The sequence below is a fragment of the Moschus berezovskii genome, chromosome 20, assembly GCF_049115385.1.
Source record: "Moschus berezovskii isolate FMDL1 chromosome 20, NW_MosBer_1.0, whole genome shotgun sequence".
Classification (NCBI taxonomy): Eukaryota; Metazoa; Chordata; class Mammalia; order Artiodactyla; family Moschidae; genus Moschus; species Moschus berezovskii.
In genome coordinates this window covers 17,252,867-17,276,460 of record NC_142479.1, presented here as the reverse complement: position 1 = coordinate 17,276,460, position 23,594 = coordinate 17,252,867, and the positions used below count along the sequence as shown (strand labels likewise).

General features: G+C 49.6%; 1 protein-coding gene across 1 annotated transcript in view; it reads right to left on the bottom strand.

The window, feature by feature from the left end:
• Positions 1-23,058, bottom strand: part of HLF (HLF transcription factor, PAR bZIP family member) — a 52,730-nt gene extending 29,672 nt beyond the window's left edge. The window contains exons 1-2 of the mRNA XM_055398989.2: positions 22,546-23,058; positions 20,064-20,399 (exon numbers count right to left, since the gene is read on the bottom strand). Of these exons, the coding sequence (XP_055254964.1) occupies positions 20,064-20,399; positions 22,546-22,660 (451 nt within the window). The 5' untranslated portion in view covers positions 22,661-23,058. The remainder of the gene's footprint in view (positions 1-20,063; positions 20,400-22,545) is intronic.
• Between the last annotated feature and the right edge of the window lie 536 nt (positions 23,059-23,594).

The following is a 23,594-nucleotide window of genomic DNA, read 5'->3' as shown; positions in this document are numbered from 1 at the left end:
TTAAAAAAGTTCCCCCAAATCACAACTTGATCTGTAACGTTTAAGTTCATAAACGAATACATACATTTATATGTGAGCATACATGGTAAATATGCCAAGTCGTTAATTCACCCTGGATAATGGAAGAAGGGTGCTTGCTATGTAATTTTTACAATATTTTAAACCTTTCTCAAAATAATTTTTCAAATGCCTCAGTTGTTTGAATAATTTTCCACTCTGTTCTTTCCAGAGACCTCTGCGACCTCACCCTAGTAGGAGGGAGGTTCTTTTCCCCAACATTCTACTAAACTGAGACATGGCAGACTGAACAGCGGCAGCACACGGGGGAGGGTCCCACACCTCCAGGGGCCGCCAGAAGCTTCACACTGCGCTGTGTGGGCACACAGCAGGCAAGGGGCTTAGAATGAACTCTGCTCAGAGACTGCTGAGGACATCACAGATCCAGCCAAAACCCAACCTAATTCTTGACCTGCCATGGCAGGGGCAGGGGGCCAGAAGGGCAGCTCCAGCCCCCAGCGCATCCTTAGCACAGGGTCGGCCCCCAAAGTCCCCTCCCTCCAGCAAGGCCCTGTCTATCTCAGAGGCTCCAGCCACTGGCTGGTGAGGACAGAGCACCCTTCCTTAAACCAACAAACCCTATGCTCAAGGAAGTTACATCCTAATGTGTCACTGGAGAGGCCTCTGCATCTGCTAACCAAAGAACTATAAGTTGGTGTTTTGCAAAAAACTGGCATTCCTCTCCATTCCTCCCTTCCCCCAATCCAACATGGGATGTCTTACTTGCCCAGTTAAAGCTCCAATTAAGTACCTGTTAGATGAGTTTCACGACTCTTACAGGTGGTATGGGGACATGGTACAGGCTGGAGTTGCTGGCTTGCCACTTGGGCATGGAAAGTCAGGGCTGAGTACCCACCTTTGTTTGTAACCTCTTATCCTTGGCTATTCAACAACCTGTCAGAAAACAGCCCAAAGAGCAGGTCACTGGAGCCCTGAGGTGAGCCCTGACCCCATCACCGTCCACAGGGGTCTGTATGCACGGTCCCTCCTCCAAAACCACTCCGACTCAGCGCTGCCCTAAGGGAGCTCATCACATCCCCTGGACCTTCTGTACAGACTCGCCATTTTGAACCAAATTCTGCCAGCGTCGCCGAAGATATTGAAGTGAGCACAAGTGCTCCTGGAAAACCATTTAAGGTGAAAGTAACGTCTTTGCGATCTCGATCATTCAACAAATGCTGACTGGGGAAGCGCGTACAGCAACCACGGTGCAAAGCATGGGCTTCGTGCCTGAGATAAACGCCTGATCCCCGTCTCTGAGACCCCTCAAGCAGGGGTAGAGTCCACACAAGTGCTCTGGGGAACATGGGTTCAACACACCACCACCTGTTTTATGCAAAACTCTCACGGGACTGAAGGACCCACACTGGCATGAGAATAGGTCAAACTCAGGCCCAGCCACTTAATCTGCTGATTTTCAAAGTAGTCCCAACACAGTCAATTCTGAGTGGTAAGTGTCCTGCCATTCAAAGCAGTAAGGAAAGCAGTGTGCGTTGCGTCAGTTAATTATATCACGAAGTTACATTCCCTGAACCCTCCCCCAAGCGAGGGCAGAGGGTAGCCGCCTCGAGGTGCCATCTTGCTGGGTGGCAGATGGCAGCGAGCCAAGAGCTTACACATTCACCATGGCCAACGTAGAAAGCAGGTGACCCACACAACACACCTGCCAGACTGCAGATCAGACCATCCCCATCGTCCACGAGAGCTTATGCCCATCAAACAGGAAAAAAGAGACAAAAAAAAGCAACAAAAACCTGTCTTGCTCATAAGGGGAAGGGGAACAAAGATTCTGAACTTCAACCATTTCTCAATGCTTTCAGGAGACCTCTTTGAAACTGCAGGGCAACTTTCATCTCTCCAATAACCTTGTCTGACCTCACCTGAAATGACTAATGTGATTGCAACAGTTTTACTCTGTGAAGTAGCCCTCTTTCCACCCCCAACTGTGCTGAGGCCTCTACCATGAGAACTTGGCATTATTTTTAAAGCTAATTACCTTCAGATTTTGGAGACAGGTGGCATGGGTTTCTGCCCCCTCCCTTCTGCAGAGTAAGGAGGAACTTCTCCAGATGCCTGGCAGGAGAGCCTGCATCTTGGTCCCTGAGATTCTGGGCACCCTTCTCATGGGGGGAGGGGTTCGTGGCATCCTGTTCTATGAAGCAGCAGCTGCCCTATGCATCTTGTGGACAAAAAGTTTCATTATATCTTTATTAGTTGCTCTTTGGCTAGATGGGGCTGACAGGAAAAGCAGCATTCCAAGGTAGTCGACACTAGGGTCAGAATAAGACTTGGCACTTGGGAAACCCCCAAAGGATGTATGCGCTGGCACAACGTGGAAAAAAAGAGTTATTTTCAATTTTTTGTTCGTTTCAAGAGGGGTCAATTTCATTGAGAAAAGAGAGGTCAGTATGATTCCAATGAATCTCTGTTCTAACCACTCTGATCTTTTCTAATCAGGGTTTAGAATTCCAGAACCAAAGTTCTTTTCAGACCCAAGTCAGGCTTAGGTATCCACCTGTAGGAGTGGTGTATGCGCCAACACCAAAAAGAAGAGGTCACACCGCTCCTTTCCCTCAACTCCTCCTTTTGAAATTAGATATTTGTGTTACTGAAGGTGAAACAATGACCTCGGTCCCAGAGAAAAGCGAGGTGAGGATGGGAGCAGGGATGCAGAAGGGAGGGGACTACAAAATGTTAAGTATCAGGGGAGAGGGGCAGAAATAAAAATAGACCCGTAAGGGGAAAACTGAATGGAAGAGGTTCGTTTGTTTATTTTAACAGTGTTTGCCATTCCAGGAGGCTTGCTGAAGCTCTTTCTTTCAATGGCTGGCCTTGGACCAGCATTTGAAAAGTCTTAGATCTTTGGAAAGGAAGATTTGGACAACAAAGTTGTTTTATCTGGGAGGGTCACTAGTTTACTCAAGAGTTCCAGGACTTTGGTTTTGATGTTATTACCTTGGCCTGAGTTTCTCTGTCCCAGGCAGTCCTGGCTATGTTTACTGACTTAGGAAACAGGGGAACCTGGGAGGGGGCTTCTCCCACCCACCACTGCCATGCTTTGCTGGATCACCGTATTACCTGGGCCCCCTGAAGACAACAGGGATGGGGACCAGTCAAACATGCTTTAAAGGTCCTATCTCTCGACACTCATAAGAGGGAAATAACACTTCTCTAACTCACTCCCCAAATAGACGCCGCCGTGGATGTTCTGCCAAGGAGTGATGCGAAAGTGTGTTCCAAAGTGAAATGTAAGCTTGGCGCGGTGCCCAGCCCACGGCTGGGTTCTGCACAGAGCTGCGGGCTGGCGAAGCGAAGGAGCACATTTCTCTCCATGTGACTGCGAGAGCCAGGCAGCCGGAGCAGATTTCTTTGTGTTAATAAAATGTGATATCTAGACTGTACACACAGGCAGCTCTGGGAAAACGTGAGCCAAAGGGAAGGACCCGAGGAAACCCACGGGCCAGGCTGAGGAGGGCTGCAGCGGTCGGCAACCTCGACTGCACCACGCAGGGTGGCCAGGCCAGGCAGGTGCGGGATGAGCCCCGAGTCAGAGGTGAGAGGCCCTGCCAGGCGCCTGCGCGAAAGCTGCTTAAACATCAGATAATCCACAGAGGCACAGCGAGCATGTCCTGAGCAAAGGCTTGCTCTTCCTTGACCGGCCAGAGACCAAAGTCCTTCACGGGCACTTTCTCAGGATGTGGAGTTTACCCTGGACTCAAGGCTCCTCCCCCAAGACTGAAATCACTCCCAGGATGGCAGGAGGTTGGCTCTGGGGTTAGACTGTGTATGCTCCAGGCTGGCACACGCCTTGCTTTTGTGGGCCACTCCTGCTTCACTGCCACTGTGGCCTTGGCCTCCTTTGACCACAGGAGGTAGCCACTGCCCATGGACTCAAGCCTGCGAACCTACACGTTCAGGGGAGCCATGGGTGGGGAGTTCATGGGGAGGAAAGTGGGGATTAGGGCCCCTGCTCACTGAGCCTCTTTCAACACACTAGATCACTTCCTCTCCAGGACTGTCAAAGGTACTGTGCCCTCTAGCCAACTTGATCTCCCCAACTTGGAAGCTACCAGGGACACAGGAAGAGCCCTGGGGCCCCAGGAGCTTCCGAATGTCTCAGGGGATGTGCTGGAGGTTGCAGGACTTGCCAGGCCTGTGGGCTCCTCTGGTTGAAAGGAGTGGAAGGTCCTAGAAGACACTGGTGCTTAGCTCCCCTCCCCTGCAGCAGCCCAGCCCTCAGGGTATGCAGTCAACCAGAACCGGCTAATTCTGGGGCAGCTGAATTGATGAGCACCTCCCAGGCCCAGGTGAGCCTTCACCTTGGTTAATCTGCAAACTGGTTAATCGGCCTCAGGATAATTGAAAGTTAATCGTATGCACAGCCCAAGTGCAGTCACTGGAAACGGCAGGAAACCACAGTAGCGGAAGAAGTCAGGTCCACGTTCAGTGAACCCGTTGCTTCTCCAAAGACAATGTTCAACTTCGAGCCCACTTCATGCGTGGCCCCATTCACTCCTGCACTGACCCTTGTTGCACAGCGACCCTGGCTCCTAGGAGCACCCAGAAGTGCTCAATAAGTTGCAGTTATTATTAATCCTTTAGTGTGGTCAAGGTGGTCGAGCCTGTGGTCCCAGGTGGCGCTAGTGGTAAAGAACCTGCCTGCCAATGCAGGAGACACAAGAGACGCAGGTTTGATCCCTGGGTAGGGAAGGTCCCCTGGAGGAGGTCATGGCCAACCCACTCCAGTATTCTTGCCTGGAGAATCCCATGGACGGAGAAGCCTGGTGGGCTCCATAGGGTCACAAAGAGTCAGATGCGACTGAAGTGACTTAGCACGCACACACAAGCATGCATAGTGTGGCTGATGGATTTAAAGTTAGGAAGTCAGGAGGTCTCCAAGACATTTGGCTGTGGGAAGCACACTGGGGGAGCTGCAAACACCACTTTACTCTCCCCCTGAGTGTGCTTTACAAAAAGGAAAATCTGAAGAGTCTGAACATCGCTAGGAAAGCGTATCAAGAGCACAAAATCGACCAGCACATTCCAAAGGGGAAGAGAAGTAAACTTCAGAATTGCTAACATGGATACCTGAGGGCCATCCTCAAACCTACACAGGTTGGTAAATTCTCCAATGCTCTTTCAGGTAACAGAACTTCCGTTTTAAACATCAAGAATCACAGTGTGCAGTGTCCCAAGGGCCCAGCCTCCCGGTCCTTCCGAGGGCCGGGTTTCCACCGAGCAGTTCACCCGGCTCCGTGGTGCGTGGCTGCCTCTGCGGGGCAGCAAGAGCCCTGGTCTGCACGCTGAAGTTTCCACTGGAATCTGATGGCGACCGCTGGAACGATGGCTTCTTTCGATGCCAGTCCTGTGACCATGGTACAGAATCAACAGATTTCCCTTCTTCCATCCTGTGACACTAAACGGAGGAAGCCTCCTGCTGAGAGCGGACCAGTGCCTGCCAGGGATTTGGAAAGCACCTTCCCAGCACGCCGGGAACAGCACTGGCCCGAGTCCTCGCCCTTCTTCCCACCGGAGGGACAAGTCCCGGAGGATCCTCCCAGTCCGCTCAGTTGGGACAGCAAAGACCTGGCACAAATAAGGTCCTACCTCCGCTCAGGGCAGATGTCCCTACTCCATCACAGAGCTCTTTCCACTGAGCCCAGACCAAGTTTCAGTCTTTCAAGACATTCCAGGCACCTCCTAATCCGTCAGAAGCGGCTGGGGTGAAACCAGCTGCGTGTGAAGTTCCTTCAATCCGAAACCCGGCCACCCAGAGGGGCAGGCCAGGGCACAGCGGGCCACGGCCTTCCAGAGAAGTTCCATCAGAGCTAGCTGTGGGCCTTGGGGTTTTCCTGCTTCTCTTTTTAAAAAATCATTTCTCTGGCTAATAAAATACCACTTAAAAAAAAACTCTAACCCTTGGAGCAGTGATTTCAGCCAGAAAACTTGCTTTCAGGGTTACTCTCGAATGCTGAACACCAGAGAGAAGTCAGTAGCTCCTATTCAGAATGGGATGAAGACCAAGTTTTAGGAAGTAATGAGCTTTAATGCTGCTGCCTCCCCTCGCCCAATGGTGTCAAATATCTTTCGCTTTTCAGTTTCACTCTTTGAACACTGTCATCCTTTATGAGTGGCAGAACATCAGACTCTCATTCTACTGACCAGCTTAGGAGTGGTACCATCACCCCAAGAAAATTTACATTTTATGCACCAAAAGTTGAATATTAGTCTTTCAGTTCATAATAGCCTCATAATATAGGGTCATGGAGCTTAAAATAGCACCCATGTTTGAAAGATAAGAAATCTGAGGCCTTCAGAGATTCCGTGACCTGTCCAGAGACACACCACAGATCGGTGCAACCAGGCCCCGGAACCTGGGTTGTGAGTGTGTGTGCGCCAACTTGTTCCAGTCGTGTCTGACTCTCCACGACCCCACGGCCTAGCCCGCCAGGCTCCTCTGTCCATGGGGTTCTCCAGGCAAGAATACTGGAGTGGGTTGCCATGCCCTTCTCCAGGGGATCTTCCCAACTCAGGGACTGAACCTGTGTCTCTTATGTCTCCTGTATTGGCAGGTGGCTTCTTTACCACGAGTACCACCTGGGAAGCCGGAACCTAGATTAGCTAATTCCAAACTCAGTGTTTTGTAAATGGCCTGCCCTGCAATTATTACTATGTATTCTCCCTGGCGTGCTGTGATTCATGGGGTCGCAAAGAGTCGGTCACGACTGAGCGACTGAACTGATTCTCCCCTTTGCCACTTAAAGCCCAATGGAAACAATAACACTCGCAGAACTTATACTTCGACTTGAATTTAATTTGATCAGTTTTCCAATTGGAACTGAAAAGCCTCTTGATGAAAGTGAAAGAGGAGAGTGAAAAGGTTGGCTTGAAGCTCAACGTTCAGAAAACAAAGATCATGGCATCTGGTCCCATCACTTCATGGGAAATAGATGGAAAAACAGTGGAAACAGAGTCAGACTTTATTTTTTTGGGCTCCAAGATCACTGCAGATACTGATTGCAGCCAGGAAATTAAAAGACGCTTACTCCTTGGAAAGAAAGTTATGACCAACCTTGATAATATATTAAAAAGCAGAGACATTACTTTGCCAACCAAGGTCCGTCTAGTCAAGGCTATGGTTTTTCCCGTGGTCATGTATGGATGTGAGAGTTGGACTGTGAAGACAGCTGATCGCCGAAGAATTGATGCTTTTGAACTGTGGTGTTGGAAAAGACTCTTGAGAGTCCCTTGGACTGCAAGGAGATCCAACCAGTCCATTCTAAGGGAGATCGATCCTGGGTGTTCATTGGAAGGACTGATGCTAAAGCCAAAACTGCAATACTTTGGCCACCTCATGCGACGAGTTGACTCACTGGAAAAGACTCTGATGCTGGGAAAGGTTGGGGGTAGGAGGAGAAGGGGATGACCGAGAATGAGATGGCTGGATGGTATCACCGACTCTGTGGACAGGAGTTTGAGTGAACTCCGGGAGTTGGTGATGGACAGGGAGGCCTGGCATGCTGTGATTCATGGGGTCGCGGAGAGTCGGACACAACTGAGCAACTGAACTGACTGACTGATCTTATATTTATTTGTAAGTTAGAAAAACATAGATTATTCCCATCTTACAAATGAAGAGGTAAAACCAAGAGAGGCTGATAAACCAAGAGAGTGTGGTCTTGGCACAGCTGAGACCAGAGACTAGATCTGTTAGTGTATCTAAAGAAGCATCAGGAGGCTTGCAAAGACTCAGCCCAGCAACTCAGAAATCTAACAGTGAGCCTCCAGAACTCTGAACTACAAGTCCAATACATTCTAGAAAGTGGTGTTTAAATATCAGATTCTCACTCTGAGTTAACACTTACTGAAGGACAACTCTCCATATCTGCTCACTAATTAGCCTATTTGCTGTCATTTAACCCTCACAGCATTCCTATGAAATAAGACTGCAATGTTCCAGATAAGAAAACAGGGCTCAGAGCTTAAGTGATCTGCCCAGGCTGTCATAGCTTCTCGGGCTCCAATTTAATTTAATGTCTAAAGGATCCAAAAAGAATGTGCTGATGCTATTAGGACCGTTTTCCTGAACTTCTTAATCAAAGCTTGTTATTTCTGCCTTAAAATTATTTAATCTTGATCTGCATGGTTTTTGGCTACTGAGATAGGCCTACATTTATTTTTAAGCAGCTTGTAATCAGAATGGAAAGACGGATGAAGAAAAGAGAAAACATGCTTTGGCAATGGATCCACAAGAGCCAATGCTCCTGGGAGCAGAGTAAATTCCAGAAACCAATTTCATTTCTAATGTGACTTGATTTCCTACAACCCCTTACACTAAATGCTCAGCACCATCCTGGCCTGAACACATAATGAGTACGGCCATGATTTCATAGCATTTAGTACATTTCAACTTAGAAGCATGGTGTCTAGTCTTTTATAAAAGCTCAGAGGTGTGTGGTTGGATATGAAAGCAGGCAGAGGAAGCTTTCCCTGAAATCAGACTCCCCTCCTAAGAGGGCAGTCTTGCCCAGTTTGATGCTGATGTACTGTGCCATCCTTAGGAGAGGACTGTTGCACCTTGAAAAGGGTTGTCCTGTCACGCCAATGTGTACAGTACACTCTGTACTGTATGAAGACCCATGCCAAATGGCCTGGTCTCTAATCCAGCTGAAAGTCACATCAGGTTAATCCTGAGTCTTAAGTTAATCAACTTCCAGTTTCCCCCTTTGTGTAAAAACTATTTTCACAAATTTCTTCCAAATCAGTTACTTGTTTCCTTTGCCTCCATTCTACTCTGACAGAAGGCTCTATCTGCCCGCTCTGGAGGCACCCTCTGCCATGTTTTTATCCTGCAGGGAGGGTTAAGAAAATGTTTGCGATGTGCAGCGGGGGAGCAGAAGGCTGGGGGTTTTACCACGGAAGCCCATGGTCCCACGTCCTCCGCTCCGCACCCCGCTGCCAGTCTTCCAGTCCATGACCCAGAGGTGTCACCAGAAAGGAGAAAGAGGAAGCCCAGTCCCCAACCCTGTAACACACTGAAAAGCTTGAGAGCACGAAGAGAAATGAACTGTCCCATGTCCCCCGTTAGTCTCTCCAGGTGGTCCAGGCACAGCGTCAGAGGATGGCTAGTGGGCTGGAGACGGAGCGGAGGGCCGCGTTCACTGCTGCAGAACCACAGGCAGGGCTGTCGGGGCGCGGGGCTTGGCGTGCTCTCGCTGGGCTCAGGCCCAGCTCGGCCTCTCCGGCACCCTTCTCTCCCGACCAGCGGCAGAGAGCGTGGCTACAGCGACCATGCTGGCCATGATCGCTGCAGCACAAAACCCGTTACCACGGGGGGTCCACAGACGGCGAGAGAAGTGGGAAAAGGAAAACCCGTCATCGCAGAGCAAGTGAAAGTGGTGACGGCGACCCTTCAGACTGACCGCGGTTTCCACGGGGCACCTCGTTTACTCCAGGGATCCGCTGGGGCTGAAGCGGGTATTCGCCATCCCCACGTACAGAGGGGAAGACGAAGGCAGAAGAGTTGGAGAGCGGTCCGTCGTGGCTCTAAGATCTAAACCAAGACGGGAATTGTAACCACACCGTGCTGCCCATCAGTGAGGGGAAGGGAAGGAGAGGAGTCTGTTCCAGCAGCTGGTGAGTTAGTTCATGAGGAAAATCCTCGGGGAAGACTCCACCCTTGTATGACATCCTCTCTGATGGGATGAAAACGAACAAAAATGCTCTTTTGGTTCCATGCACTCCTATGAAAATGTAAGCTTAAAAAATGAGACTTTAGTAGATTGGGACAAGCTGGGGGAGGCCAGACAGAGACGAATGCTACCACTTGGTGGTCACACTAATCTGAATTACTGACGCGGCTGAATGAGGGAAATTCCGTTTCTCCTTGCTGATACGTGCTGTGGTTAAGAACATCAAGGTACATACACAGAGAAGGCCTTTAAAGCCTGTTCAGTACTCAAATAAGTTCAATGTGCCTTCTAAAATTTTATTTGCACAATTAATGTGTTTGGTAATATCTTCACAGAGAACACAAAAATACAGATTTCAGTTTGATCAATGCAAGATCAAATGATCACAAAATGTGAATCAATGCAATGTCATTGCCAAGTAAGCTTGACGGTTAAAAGAGAAATATGTAGAATGTAAGGAAACTCAAATTGCTTCTTTATACTTCATTTTTGTAATACTGAAACTTCCTATCTCTTACCTTTAAACGTCTAAGGAATCGAATAATTAAATATCACTAGGAGACCTGATATGTCTGGGTTAATTTCATTTACAATGCTAAATATATTTTTGACCTGAATATAAATATCATTTTAAAAATCATTCAGGTGTTACTGGTCATTTGAAATAAACATACTTTAGATTCTATGAGGGAAAAAAACATACCCCTGGAAAACATATTAATAAAAAAAAAATCAATTGTGATGAAATGAATTCTACCAAATTCCTATGAAGTCAATTCTCCAAATTTTCCTTTTCCTATCCTCAGAAACTCTACCAAGGCTTTATTTCTATATTTACATTTTATATTATTTACTCTTTCTTCTATAAATCTTTCAGTGGCATTTGGCCTCTAAAAGTAATGTTATTCGAAGTGGATATGAGATCTCCATCCTATTTTAAAAGTTCTCTCGAGTGAAAGCCTCCATAATCTCCTTCCGTGATACTAACTAAGCCCTCAGCACAATAAATCCATTCTAAACTGAACTAAGTCTTCTGATCAATCCTTTGGGCAGACAGAGTTTGACTTTTTGCCACTCTCCTTAGAAGAACTCTTCCTGTCTTGGGGTATTGAAGTATCTGTTCTGGGTAATCTGATTACTGCCTATCTAGATGATCTTGTTCATCTGGTTTACAGCCTTGATTCCCATTGGCCAGGGCCTGGTGGCATCCCTCCCCAAACAAACCTTCACTCTGCCCGTTCAATTCAGGAGGCATTTTACTGGGCCTGAATGGCCAGTCTCACTTAACTCTTTCCATTAAGTGTGAAAACGCTTACAGAGCGGCAGTGAAGCTTTCCTTCTCTACTCCATGGCCCGTGCGTGGGTTCCCCAGCAAGGACCTCCCAGCAGACTGTTACCCAGAGCCAATTACAGAAGAAAGCACTGCTGTTTCCCACTCAAGAAGCTTCTGCCAAGGCACTTATTTCTGCTGATCCATTTATGCAATCCCACTGTCTAAGAGAACATTTTGTCACAGATGATTTAGTGTTGCAGCTCCCTGGAGCATCTTTCTGCAGCAGCATGCGCTCATTGTTTTTAGGAATCTAGGGTCTCCCGGGCAAGATTTGAGACAGAAAGGGGCTTAATTAGCCACAAGTCGTCTCTTATTACAAGACCCCAAATTCCAAAGCATTCTTCCAAAATTCATTAATGAAAAAGAAAAAAATCCTAGATTAAACTTCTAAAAACAAAACTTTTAGGAGATCTGTCTGACAATGGAACTGCCATTTTTCAGGACAGACAATGAGACTGGATTGCCATTATGAGCTGGATGGTTAGGAACTTGTGACAGTGACAATACCTGTTAAAGTCAGAAAGGAAGGAAAACATTTTTGGAATTTTCATATTAAGTCATGGAGTGTGTATCCACCAGAAGCCAATTTAACAGAAACAAGTACTGTATAGTTTTTCCCCAACAGATGCTTGATTCTGCCAACACTCCTGTTATTGTCTACTGTACATAGCTGGAGGTGAAATTGCACACGCTGACTTTTTTTTTTCTTAAGTGAACTGATTTGGGTTATGGCAACTCCTCCTGCTTTCTGTAATCTTGGCTTGATCTCAGAGAACACTTCAGGGGTACCTGAGCAAGCTACTTCATGCAGGTGCCGTTCAGCAGCCCCCTTTCCCCCAGAACCTGTCTGCTCCCACAAAGTCCTTTTCCTCCAGCAGCAATTCAGCACAACCCCCATCCCACCCCCAGCTACCCAATCTCTGCATGACACGCAGTTAATTCCGGTTTTCAGAAAAGAAGGGAGCCAGAAACACAAGGTCAGGACTCAAGAATACACAACTGTAATAAGGATTCCTTTGTTTCTCAGGAGTAAAATTACTAAGCTGGCCAAACACTTGCCTAAGTGTTTTAGCCTGATATTACTGCTGCAGGTAACCCTCATAATCAAGTACTATCTGTATCACTGGAGCCTTTTCTCCCCCTCTCTCTTACAATCACATGTACACACACACAAAGGCACAAACAAAAACCTACACACATAGAAAGAGGTTTAACATATTTGTCTGCAAACCCAGTAAGTTTTATAATATAGAGGCATTTTAAAGTCATGAATGTTAATGGACTGGGTTTATTAAACTCTATTTTTCTGCTTCTGTGAGATCTGGCCTGCTTTTGGACTTTTAAATTCTGAACCGTTCACATCCCTCAAACTCTTTTCTTGCCAAAGAGGGTTTCCCCCAATCACCAAAATTATGGGCTTTATAAGTGAAACTTAAACCCTGTGTTTTTTAATTACTTTCTCTAGATCATTAGAACATTGTGTTTTGAAAAGCTGTTTGATGTTCAAGGAAGAGTGTTTATTTTCCAAACAACAAAAATAAGGAAGTCCCAGTTTGCCAGAGGAAAGTGTTGTGAAGTATCTAAAAATGTTTCAAATCCAACCTTGAACCCAAGCGGAAACATCCACATGCCACTTCCCTGCTCAGAAACCTTCAATGGCTCCCCACTGCCTCCTGGACCAAGTTCAAGCTCAGGAGCCTGGCATTCACGAAGCTGCCAGCCTGGCTGGCACCTGCCTCTGCAGACTCATGTTCCTGCCTCCTTCATGTGAGTTTTCTGCACCAGCCGAACTGGATCGACACCCTGCTCCCTGGACACCCACAGGCGTTCCCGCCTCCACGCTCCACCGCACCATTGCTACTCTCCATCCCGGCTCCTCCGTCACCCACGAGACCTGGGAAGGCATGACTCCCCAAGAAGCATCACCCCCAGGCCCTCCCACCCCAGGCAGCGGCTGCTTCCCTGAGACCTAGTGGTGACTGACAGCACTGTCCCTGCATTAATTTTCAGAGGTTTTACTCATTTTTGGGCTCTTTCACCCTCCTCTTTGAGTAGATACTGGAGGCCTCCATGGACTCAGCATTTGGCCTGAAACATGCTAGCTTGTTCGGTCACTCATTGTTTTACCTAAATGCTCCGTCTTCCATACTGAACTCCCATCTCCTTGAGACCGGCAGCCCGATCATACCCTTGTCTGTCTTCCCCAGGGGGAAGCACAAACCCACAGCTGATGCTATTGCTGGGGGTCACCCACGCGCCCCCAGCTCTGACAGCTTCTGCTGTTGCCTCCTGGTCTTCCTACTGTTGACAAGAGGCAAGTGCCGGGACTGATCGCGGTCAGGGTTGGCTTACTATGGGAGGTGCTATGCTGGCCTTCGTGGACATCAGAAACCTCACATCAACCCAACAAAGGTGTTACTTCGCAGATAAGAAGATAAATGTGTGGAAAGAGTCAAGTTTTCTCCATTAACGGACCTCTGGCAGGGGAGGAAGAATTATTCTGGAATGCTTTTGGAAAGCTCTGCTTGTAAGCCGGAGGATGGACTACTTTCCTCCTTTTCCCGGCGCCCCAATTTGCCTGTATGGTTTCTTTACCGCTGAGGTCACTGTATTTCCTTCAAGTGGGATTCTTGCCTATTAGTAAAAATTCACAACAGTTATATCAACTGACTGCCTGATTGATTTACTAGCCATATACGTCACGGAGAAATCCCCTACTCAAGGACTTCTTTGGGCTACATTTTGCTTGTCTGATTTTTTTTTAATCTCGTGAGCAAGGAGGACTGAATAAAGGCTACAGTTAGTGATCCAAGGTTAATTAAAACTCAGAGGTGAAGAAGGGGGTGAGCAAGACTCGGCAGAGAAGCAAGGAGAAGTGCCAAATCCAGAGGCCTTAACTGGCCAGGAAGGGAGACGTGTGGACACTCCCCAGGAACCCAACGAGAGATGAGGTCCTCCTATGAGAGATGAGGCCAGACGGAAATGAGGAAGCCCTCAGAGCAGCTGTGACTGGGCGCTTGCTGCGGGCTCATCACTCTGCCAAGTATTCTCCAGCAATCCTTCAACAACCTAGGAGGCAGGTCCAGGGATCTCTCCGAAGTTCCGGATGGGAAATGCAAAGCTCACACCATTTAAAGGACGTGTCCAAGAGCATGGGCGAGCGTGGCAGGGATGGCATTTACACCAGGTGTGTTTGTTTGTGGGGTCCTGCGCCCTACAAGAGTGACATATTGCTTGGATGACCCGCATATCAAACACAGGTCACCCTGATGGACATCTAAACGGTGAGCCAGCAAGCACCTAGGTCGGAAGCACATTTCAGTTTATTCCAAAACAGTGGTTGAGTGGTTTCAGGTTAAGACAGGTGCTGGGGGAACACCAAACAGTATAATAGAGTGGAATATGACCTGGCACCAATATTTTCGGCCCTTCCCATTACAGAACCAAATGCAGGCCCTGCATCTCCCCGTCCCTCTCTCGTTTATTCCCTTCCAAAGCTTTTTCAGTCTTAATGCTTCCCCTGCCACCCTCCTGCTTCCCTCCATCTTCACTGCTGACACATAAAAAATGATTCCTGGGTACAAGTGATTAGTGCTGGTTGGCGGGGAGGCTTCTGCGAAACCCAATAAATCACTGTTGTCTCTCACCCTCTGGCTCTCGGCACCGGGATGTTATCGGCCCCCTCCTTCCTACCTCCCCCACCCTGTTCTTCTGCTCTACCTAGTTCTGCCTTTATACTGCTATTTTTCTCGTCTGGTAGACACCAGGCTGAACTGAAAAGCCTCTGCCAAGCTCCTTGGCAGGAGTCGCCTGCAGGAAGCCTGCCCACCGCAGCACCACAGAGAAGACAGCGCCTCTGGGCAGCTGGGCACTTGGGGTCTGGCTAGGACGTGGTGCAGAGCAGGCTTCCCTGGCACGGGAACGGCCCTCCGGAGCTCAGCCTTCTCGTGCCAGGGTCAGGATTACGATCGCTCGCTGCACTCGCGGTGGCGTGCCTGGGAAGGGAAGCGAGGGTGGGGGCGGGAGGGTGGCAGGCGGCCAGCTCGCCACCCAGGGCCGGGAGAGCTCTGCGGGGCACAGCCACGTGCCCGGGGCACACAGCCGTGCGGGCAGGCGGCCAGGGTCGCCCAGGGTCGCCGGGGCTCACGTGGCAAGCGGCCGTGTCTACACTGGAGGACATGGAGGTGTGAACCCAGAAACTGCTGGGGTAATGTCAAGGAAGTGGCTTGTTCTAATCCAGAATGAGGCCGAAAAGTCAAGCAGCCTCCAGGGTAGAGGGCCCGCTGGGGGGGACCACAAAACACCGCACGTCCTAGTTTTGCAGAGGGAAGGGCGCTGGATGAAACAAATCCCTAAATGGAGAATGGGGTTGGGAATAAGCCATTCCTTTCCCTGCTGGCAAGCCACAACATCCCTCCAGCTCCAAGCTCTGAGGAGGCGTGTGTCACACAGCCTGCTAACACCCCATGGGAGGGGGACTATGTCCAGTGTCCATTCTCCCACTGGGAAAACCAAGGCTTAAAGAGGTCAGGAAATGGACCCAAAGTTACACATCAAGCCAGCGTACGTCCAGGTTGCGAACCCAAGTCACTGGGCCCAGAGCTGATGCTCTTAAGCACCGAGTCACCCTCACCGTGCACCCCTGTCAAGAAACACCTCCTGCCAGAGCGTGTGCAGTCCCGGGTATGTTACAGACAGCAAAGTCAAGACAGCAGGGCAAGTCTGGCCTCTGCCGGGTGTGGTGGAGAAGATGAACTCGTACAAGAAACTGAAACCAAAAACAGTCTGCCTGCTTCGAGGACAAAGCTGACGCTCGCCCCTCAAGGCCTCCTTGATCCCGATGAATGGGAAGCACCCCCAAGACACGTGGGGCACAGTGCACCTCACCTCAGAGCGCTCCCAACCTGCAGACGTGACCAGCATGCGGGACGGGAAGGTACATGAACTGCACTCCCTAAGGGCAGAGAGAAATCGAAGCTTCGTCTCACGGCATCAGAAAAGCCCAAAGAACTCGGTTGCTTCAGCAGGACCCCTTGTAATCTCATGGCCCCCAGCACAGAACTCCCCGACATCACAATTCGGATCCCGTGGCAGTACCTCCCTTCCACTTCAGAAGCTCATTACAAGAGGAGGAACAGAGCACACACAATGCTAATTCCATCCTGCCAGGCTCCAGTGGGGTCTTCCCTCCTCTTCCCACACACCCCACCAACACAGAAGGGTTCTCACTTTACTCCATAACCAGCCTTCACCACAACCCAGACCATGCTCAGAACTGGAAAGAGAGGTTTCCTAATCCTCAGCTGAATATGGGTCTAATGGTGGTAGGACACCTCCAAGCTATTCAAAGAAAAACCACCAGAGGAAACAATTTCAATTCTGGCTTTACAAGCATGTGATTTAAAAATAACTCTGCCTTTGTCTGCTATAGATGACTTTCCCTAAAGGGACTGCTGTCCTTAAAGCAATCACTCAATTCTCAGGGCAAACTGATTCTTCTTTTTTCCAGTATGCAGCACGTACCTCCAGGAAAGCACTCCCGGGCACCACCTCTGATAGCATCTGACATGCAAACATCGAAGTGGTCAGGACGACTCCTGCCATCCCTGCGGACTCAGGGACGTCCAGGAAGCTGCACCTCAAATGCCTAAGAAGCCCCTGCCAATGCCTACAGCATCTGGGAACGACCACTCCTCCTGATTAAGATGTCAGCCCAGAAAGCACAGCAATAACCCCCACTGCCAGAGAAGGCTTCAACGGATCCCTGGGTTATTTCTCCAAGGAAAACTGTATTCAGATATTTAATTCACTCTTTAAGCAGACAGGTAAACAGAGTAGTAATGATGGGTGTATGAAATAGGAGAGGGCTTGGAGGGCAGTCAGGGTAAACAGTAAGAGAATTCACAGGAACACTCGCCTTGTCATTCCAAGACACAAGGGGTAAACCTAGAAATGCATGATCTGTCATCTCTTTCACTTCCCGTCAGCCACACAGTCAGCACCAATGGTACAATGCTACCGAGCGTAACTCAAAAGATGCACGCTGAGCAGAGAGTTAGAAAACAAACGTTCAACAAAACTGCTTTGCGATTGTCTCCTGATTAGCCTGATGTCTTAGTTTTATTAACTAAAAGTGGATAACTATGCTCTTATTAATGTTATATTTCTTCTTGGCAATTTAAGGTCTCCTGACTGCTTCAAAAGTTTTGCCATAATGCATTACAGGAGGTATAAAGCATCCACGTGTGTGACAGGATCCTGAATTAAGCCCAGATGTGGCCGTTCAAATCGCAAGTTGAGATCAGTAGTTCTGGGGCGGGCTGGGGGTGGGAAGAGGGAAGGGGTGATTTTGCCCTCTGGGGACATTTGGCAGTAACCCAAGACATTTCTGCTGGTCACAGGTTGGGGTGGGGAGGGTTTACTGGCTTCTACAGAACTGAGGGCAGGGATGCCCTTAACATCCCACAAAGCACAGGGCAGCCCCTACAGCAAAGACTGACCGGAGGAATCTTGCTGCAGACTGAGATTCTACAGTTCCCAGAACGTTCACAGCCACCTCTGTGCTCTTCCCTTCTCAGGATTTGCTTTCCTCAAGGTTTACTTGGTATTTCTATTCGGGTCACCACTGTGATTACACAGAATAATGAAGGACTTTCTCTTTTTTCAGGTTTGCTTGTGATACACCATCCATCAATTCCACATTCCCTAGAATTTTACTTTGCATTATCACCTTTGTAAGAACAGCAGTGTTATTTTATCTGCACTGAGTATTTTAAGAAGAGCTCTAACTTCTTTTCCTTTTTTTTTGTCAGGAATATCAGTGAGTTTAAATGAACTGAAGAGTATTATGTATGAACTGTGCTTTCATTATGAAAAAAGACATATAAGTGAAGAGCTTATTTCTAGGTCCCAGTGTCCCCTTTGATCAGAGCGTCTTTGACTCCACAACGTAACAAGATGACGGCCACTGAAAGCAGGAGTCCTTTGTTATGGACTGCAATTCTGGGGAGGGCATCACAAGTTTCTGAAAGTCATTGATCAACATTGATTCAAATGACTTTAAAGCTCCAAAATCCCAATTCTTGATTTTTCAGTAGGAACTCAAGGGTGGGGACCCGATAATCAGCATGCTTTTTGGGGGTAAAAATGCAGTATTTTTAACATGGCACACATCCTCTACATGAACAGAAGGCTGAGAAATATCTTGTCCACCGAGTGTAAGTGTTAGTCTTACAACACTGCAAGCCAAAACTATGGATCAAAATCTCCTGACACTTCTCTACAGGAAAAAGGGTTATACACAGTACCGAGTTACCCTATGAAGGTATTTCAGAACACATGCATTGGAAGAAATGATGGAAGCTGACACAAACAGAATAATGATCATAACTGCTCTCATTAAGAAATATCTAGTGCTAGTCATCTGATCCCTTAGACACATCATCTCTAATTTTCACAATGACCCAATCAAATAGAAATGATACCCTCCTGCACAAAAGGGAAACTGAGGCCCAGAAAGGCTGCAGGACTTTGTAAAGTCCCACTGCTGCGAAGTTGTCCATCTCATTCTGCAGAGCAGATGATAGAGGCACAGCTAAGCCTTCTCACCGGGCCTCTGGGCCCTTCCTCCTGACTCTCTTCTTGCTCTGACTGTTATTTATTTTGTACTCTGCTCCTGGGAGAAGGCCCCTGCATGTCCTAAGTAACAGGGGCTCAGGCTCACATGAATGGAGTGTCTCCGTAAGCTTCTGTGGCCCCCGGCGGGGGGCAGGGGCTAAGACTTCATGCTGTTCCAGGCAGCACCCTGGAAGCTATCATTCAAAGTGGGTTTCGAAGAAGGGGCCGCACAGACAGCCTGGCTGGGAGAGCTTTAACTCCAACACTAACGTTCCGAGACAGGGGCATTATCTTCCCCTTCTGCACCATTTCCTTTCATTTTACATGAGAAATTCTACACGAGCTGAGGACACAGAGTTTGGGAATGATCTCCGGCCCAAGTCTCCCACCGTCCTGCTTTCTGGCCTCCCCGCAGCTAAGGCCCCTGGCTCGGTGACCTTCCCGATGATTTGTCCGCTGCACCTTTGTTCCCGGTTACCTGCGCACATGAAACGGCCTTTCTTCCTGTGTGTTTTGTACGACAGGGGGCTACAGACATGGAGACAGAGCGCCCTCACTTGTGTTTACATCTGAGTGTTGGCAGGTGGGTTTTGAAGTAGCGGTCATTTCAGGTAACGTTTTTGTGCAATATTTCAACACCATTTAAAGTCAGCCTTGTAGGTTTTGATAAAAGTGGATTACGTGTGGTGAACAGATGAAAAAGAAAAAAAAAAAAAGAACAACTTGGTAGGAACAGTGAAGAGAAAGACAGGCTCTGATCCTGAAGAAGGCAAAGTCACACTTAAGGTGAGAGCTACTCCAAGACTCGGTTTCTCAGCCGACAACACAAGGTGAAACGGATGGAAGCATGCCTGCCCCCACGCCCCACTCACATCTGTCCCTTCAGGCCGGAAAACAATGGATACAGGTAAACCACAGCATGACACAGGCAGTCCACCCGAATCACTCAGCAAGGCCCTGTTATCTGTGTACTTGGGGAAGGAGGAAAAGAGACCGAGCTGAGTCAGGGGCCTAAATTATCCAAATCATTAACGGCAGGTTGGCATTCCTCAAACTGCAGTCCTTGGATCAGCTGCATTAGAATCCCCGCTAGGGCTGGATAAAAATGCATATTCTAGGCCTCAGCCAGACCTGAAACGTCAGAATTTCTGGGGGTAGGTTCCATAGAGTCAGCCTTTAGCAGACTCTCTAGGTGATGCGCTCGCTGAAATGGGACAACCACTACTGTGGCTGAAATCCAAGGCTCCCCTTTTCAGACGCACCCCTGAGGAGCACCCCTGAGGATCGAGACATTCACGTCAGCTCCGTCCTCCCACTTCGCTCCCCTCCTCCCCAGGGGAAGGCACAACCATCTGGGAGTTTACCTGGTCGCATGGGGCTCTGCACACAGTTTGGGGGTGGGATGCCAGGGTGAATGGGTGCGGAGGCCCGACTGCTGAGGTCCATGACGGAAGGGGCCGCTGAGGAGGTCGGCTGCAGCCCCGGAGGGTGGGGGCTGTGGTCATGCTGAGATGGGCTGGGGGGAATGCCATTTTCCGACAAAAACTCCTCCAGGTCCATGTACTCCAACTGGAAGGTGTCTCCGTCATAGGGAAGGGTTTTGTCCCATAACGTGGGCCCCAAGAATGCTGACTGGGGGACCGTCGGGCTATTACTCTCATCATCCAGCTTCTTCTCCTTGTCTTTATCCTTACTGTATGCTGCAAAACAAGGGAAAATATTGGAGTTTAAAAAAGACAGTGAAAAAGTCTCACTTTTTTTTTTATCACTCCTCCTTGGCTTCTGCTACAAAACTACTTTCCACACATACCGGGGCTGTTCTCTGGCTGCTGTTTCTTGTGGATCTAGAGTTAAAAGTTCAGGCAGGACATGGATCTCTGCCTGTTTTTCGACATCTTCCTATTTACTTTGGAAAGAAAGCACTAGTCCTCGGGACAGGGCTAGAGACTGATCTAGGATATAAACAAGACAGCACAGCCCTCAGTGCATTATTTAAGGAGACAAATAATCATTTAAATGTACAGTGGGAAAATAACACCTGCAATTACATACAACTGCTATGATTTTTAAGAAAAGAGCCAATAACTAGGCATGATTATCTTCCAGGAAATTCATTTCAGTGACAATATGAGGGCATTCAGATTTAGAAAGCCAGTGCATTAGTAATGCTAATTTTGGTAAAGCAGGGACTCTCTGCCCTTCTTTGATACCATGCATTGAGCACCTACTAACATAGCTGGTTCTTTTATGTTTCTCCCCAAAAAAATCTCATAATAAACTTGCAAATAGTGACAACTTCCATTCACAATGAAGAAACGGAGTCTCTGAGGCTTATGGGAGCTTAACCAATGTATCACATTGCAGAGAGGAAAGCTGAGAACTTCCTAGCCCACATGTTTGCTTCTAAAGCCACTGGCGTACACAGTATTTTACAAAAGGAGTTTCTTGTTTTGGTGTGGTTTAAAATACAAAAGTGTTTTCTTCCTCCTCTTCCCCAAACACTTAGGTATGATCGAACTCAAAAATTATACGTGTATGGAACCTGTCAAAAGCACAGTTACCAGAAAGGTGGTTCCTCTGAGCACTTGTGATGGAGAGGTACAGCTATGTTCTACCTCAAGTATCCCTCAAGCCGTTAGGTCTTTAACCAGCGCTCCGGATTTGGACAAGTCTACTAGTCCTCAAGTGCGGGTGAAATCTGTGATTAAGGAATTTGGCTTCTGACTTTCTTCCTCACAGAAACACAGCCTCCATGCCATCCCTTCTAATCCTCTATAGTCTCATCTCCCAAGAATCTGACTTCAAAACTCCCACAGACGCAAAAGACTGCAGGCAGCACCTTCCTCCCAAGTGCCCCTCCCTAAAGGGGATTTAAGAGGGAAGCTCTGTTCTGCAGACTGGGAACCAAACCCCTCAGCTCTTGCAATCCAACAGGTTGTCCTAGGAAAGAAAAATGCGAATATGCCCCGGCTGCTTGCAGCCAAAGGATCTTTTAGGACTTTACACTCTTGAGCCGCAAGGTTCACCTCACATTTCACATTTGCTCCTGGGATACCTATGGCAGGAAACCCGCCAGCCCAAACGACAAATCCCTGGCGGCACCAACTGGATCCGGCGCCTCCACGCAGGACCCTTCCGGGCCTGCCCCAGCCAGGGTTGCCCGGGGAAGGTTTGGGACTTACCCAGAAAGGGCTCAGGCCAGAGGAGGCTCCGGTGCGGTTACACGTGAGCCTGCCCGCCTCTCCCCACCTACCCGGGAAGTGCGCGGCGAAGGGGGCCGCGCGGGAAGGCGTGCGCGGCACCCCGCCCCGGGACCACTCCCCCAGCCCACCCCAACCCCCATCTCCCGGTCTGAAGCACCCAGCCCGGGACAACGGGCGTCTCCGCTGTCGCCTCGGGAGCTCCAAATGCTAAAACTATGAGCTGTGATCCGCACGATCGCAAATACCCCGGCTCCGCGGCGCGACCCCTGACTCAAGCCCCTGCCCGCTTGGGGTTCACTCCCGGGCGCGCCGGGGGCCCCTCGCCCCGGCGCTTTCGCTCCGCTTGTGGATGCACCTCGACCTCGGGGACGCCGACCTGTCAACTTCTGTCTCCCACCTGCGCCGCCGAGAGGTCCCGCAAGGCCCGGCCGGGGCCCCGGTGCTCAACTAGCAGCACGGACTGTCCCCTCGACAGAAACGTCCCCTCCCTTTTGGGGTGGAGGAGGGGTGGGGCGATAGGTGAGCGCCTCAATTTCATTCAAGCGGAGCCGGGGTGCCAGGAGTGGGGGAGCGGGGGATGCTCCGGGGATGCCCGGCCCGGGAGGGGGGCCCCCAGCCGGGCAGCCAGCAGGGCAGCGCTCACCGTCTTCGTGATGAAGGGGGAGCTTCAGCGGGTTCTCCAGCAAGGACCTGAGCACGCCGTAGGGAGGCGGGATAAAGGTGGGGTTCAGGGGAAGCGGTCGGGACATTTTCTCCATCGCGATGCACTCAATTTTTTTTTTCTTAAAAAAAAAAAACAAACAAAAAACTCCAACCTCCCCCCAAAATGTTGCTGAGCTTTTTCCTCCGTCCTTTGCCAAAAGTACTAGCTTTCAAGGCGGTGGAGACAGAGAAGAAAAAGAAAAAAAAAATTACTTATGTCTTTATAAATACACCAGGGTAAAAACACAAAACCAAAAGAACTTTCGGGCTCCCAGCGCAGACGACCCCCGGGGAGCGCGCCGAGTGCCCGCGGGCTGCTCCGCGGCGGGCGGGATGCTCTCACCTGCCTCGAACCCCTCGTCATGCACAACGCTCAAAATTGCGAAAAAGAAAGGAAAAACATGCAGAGCGCTGCAGAAGGCGGAGAGCCCGCACCGCCCCGGCGCGAGCGCGAGCGCCAGGCCGCGCGCCCCGCCCCGCCCCTCCCGCGCCGCGGCCGCTGCCCACCGCGCCCGCGGCCCCGCAGCGCCCGGCCCAGCGCAGCCGGCAGCCCATGTGCCGCTACCGGCCGGGAGTGACGTCAGCGCCCGCCCCGCGCGCCCAGCGGCGTTCGGGGGAGGGGCCCGCGGCTCCGCCCACTGAGGCCCCGCCCCGCAGGGCCCCGCCCCCGCAGAGGCTCCGCCCCCGCCGCAAGTGTAGCGTCGCCGCGCGCGCCGACTTTTCGGAGCCTTGTGCTGGTGGGTGGCGAAGGGCGTCAGGACGCCTGGTCCCCATGGGGTTGTGGGCCTGCGCTGAGGAGCGAACTTTTTCACAGTAAGAAGACGAATGAGAAATTTATCTCTTTAGTTTTCCACCTGGGGATAATTTAGGGCGTTTGAAAAATCACTCCCAGAGTGATTAGGGAGCAGCCAAGTTGGGCAATGACTGCTTTAGGATGTTTAGGATCCTATCGAGGATACTCTTCTAAATATTTACCCCGGCCCCAGACAA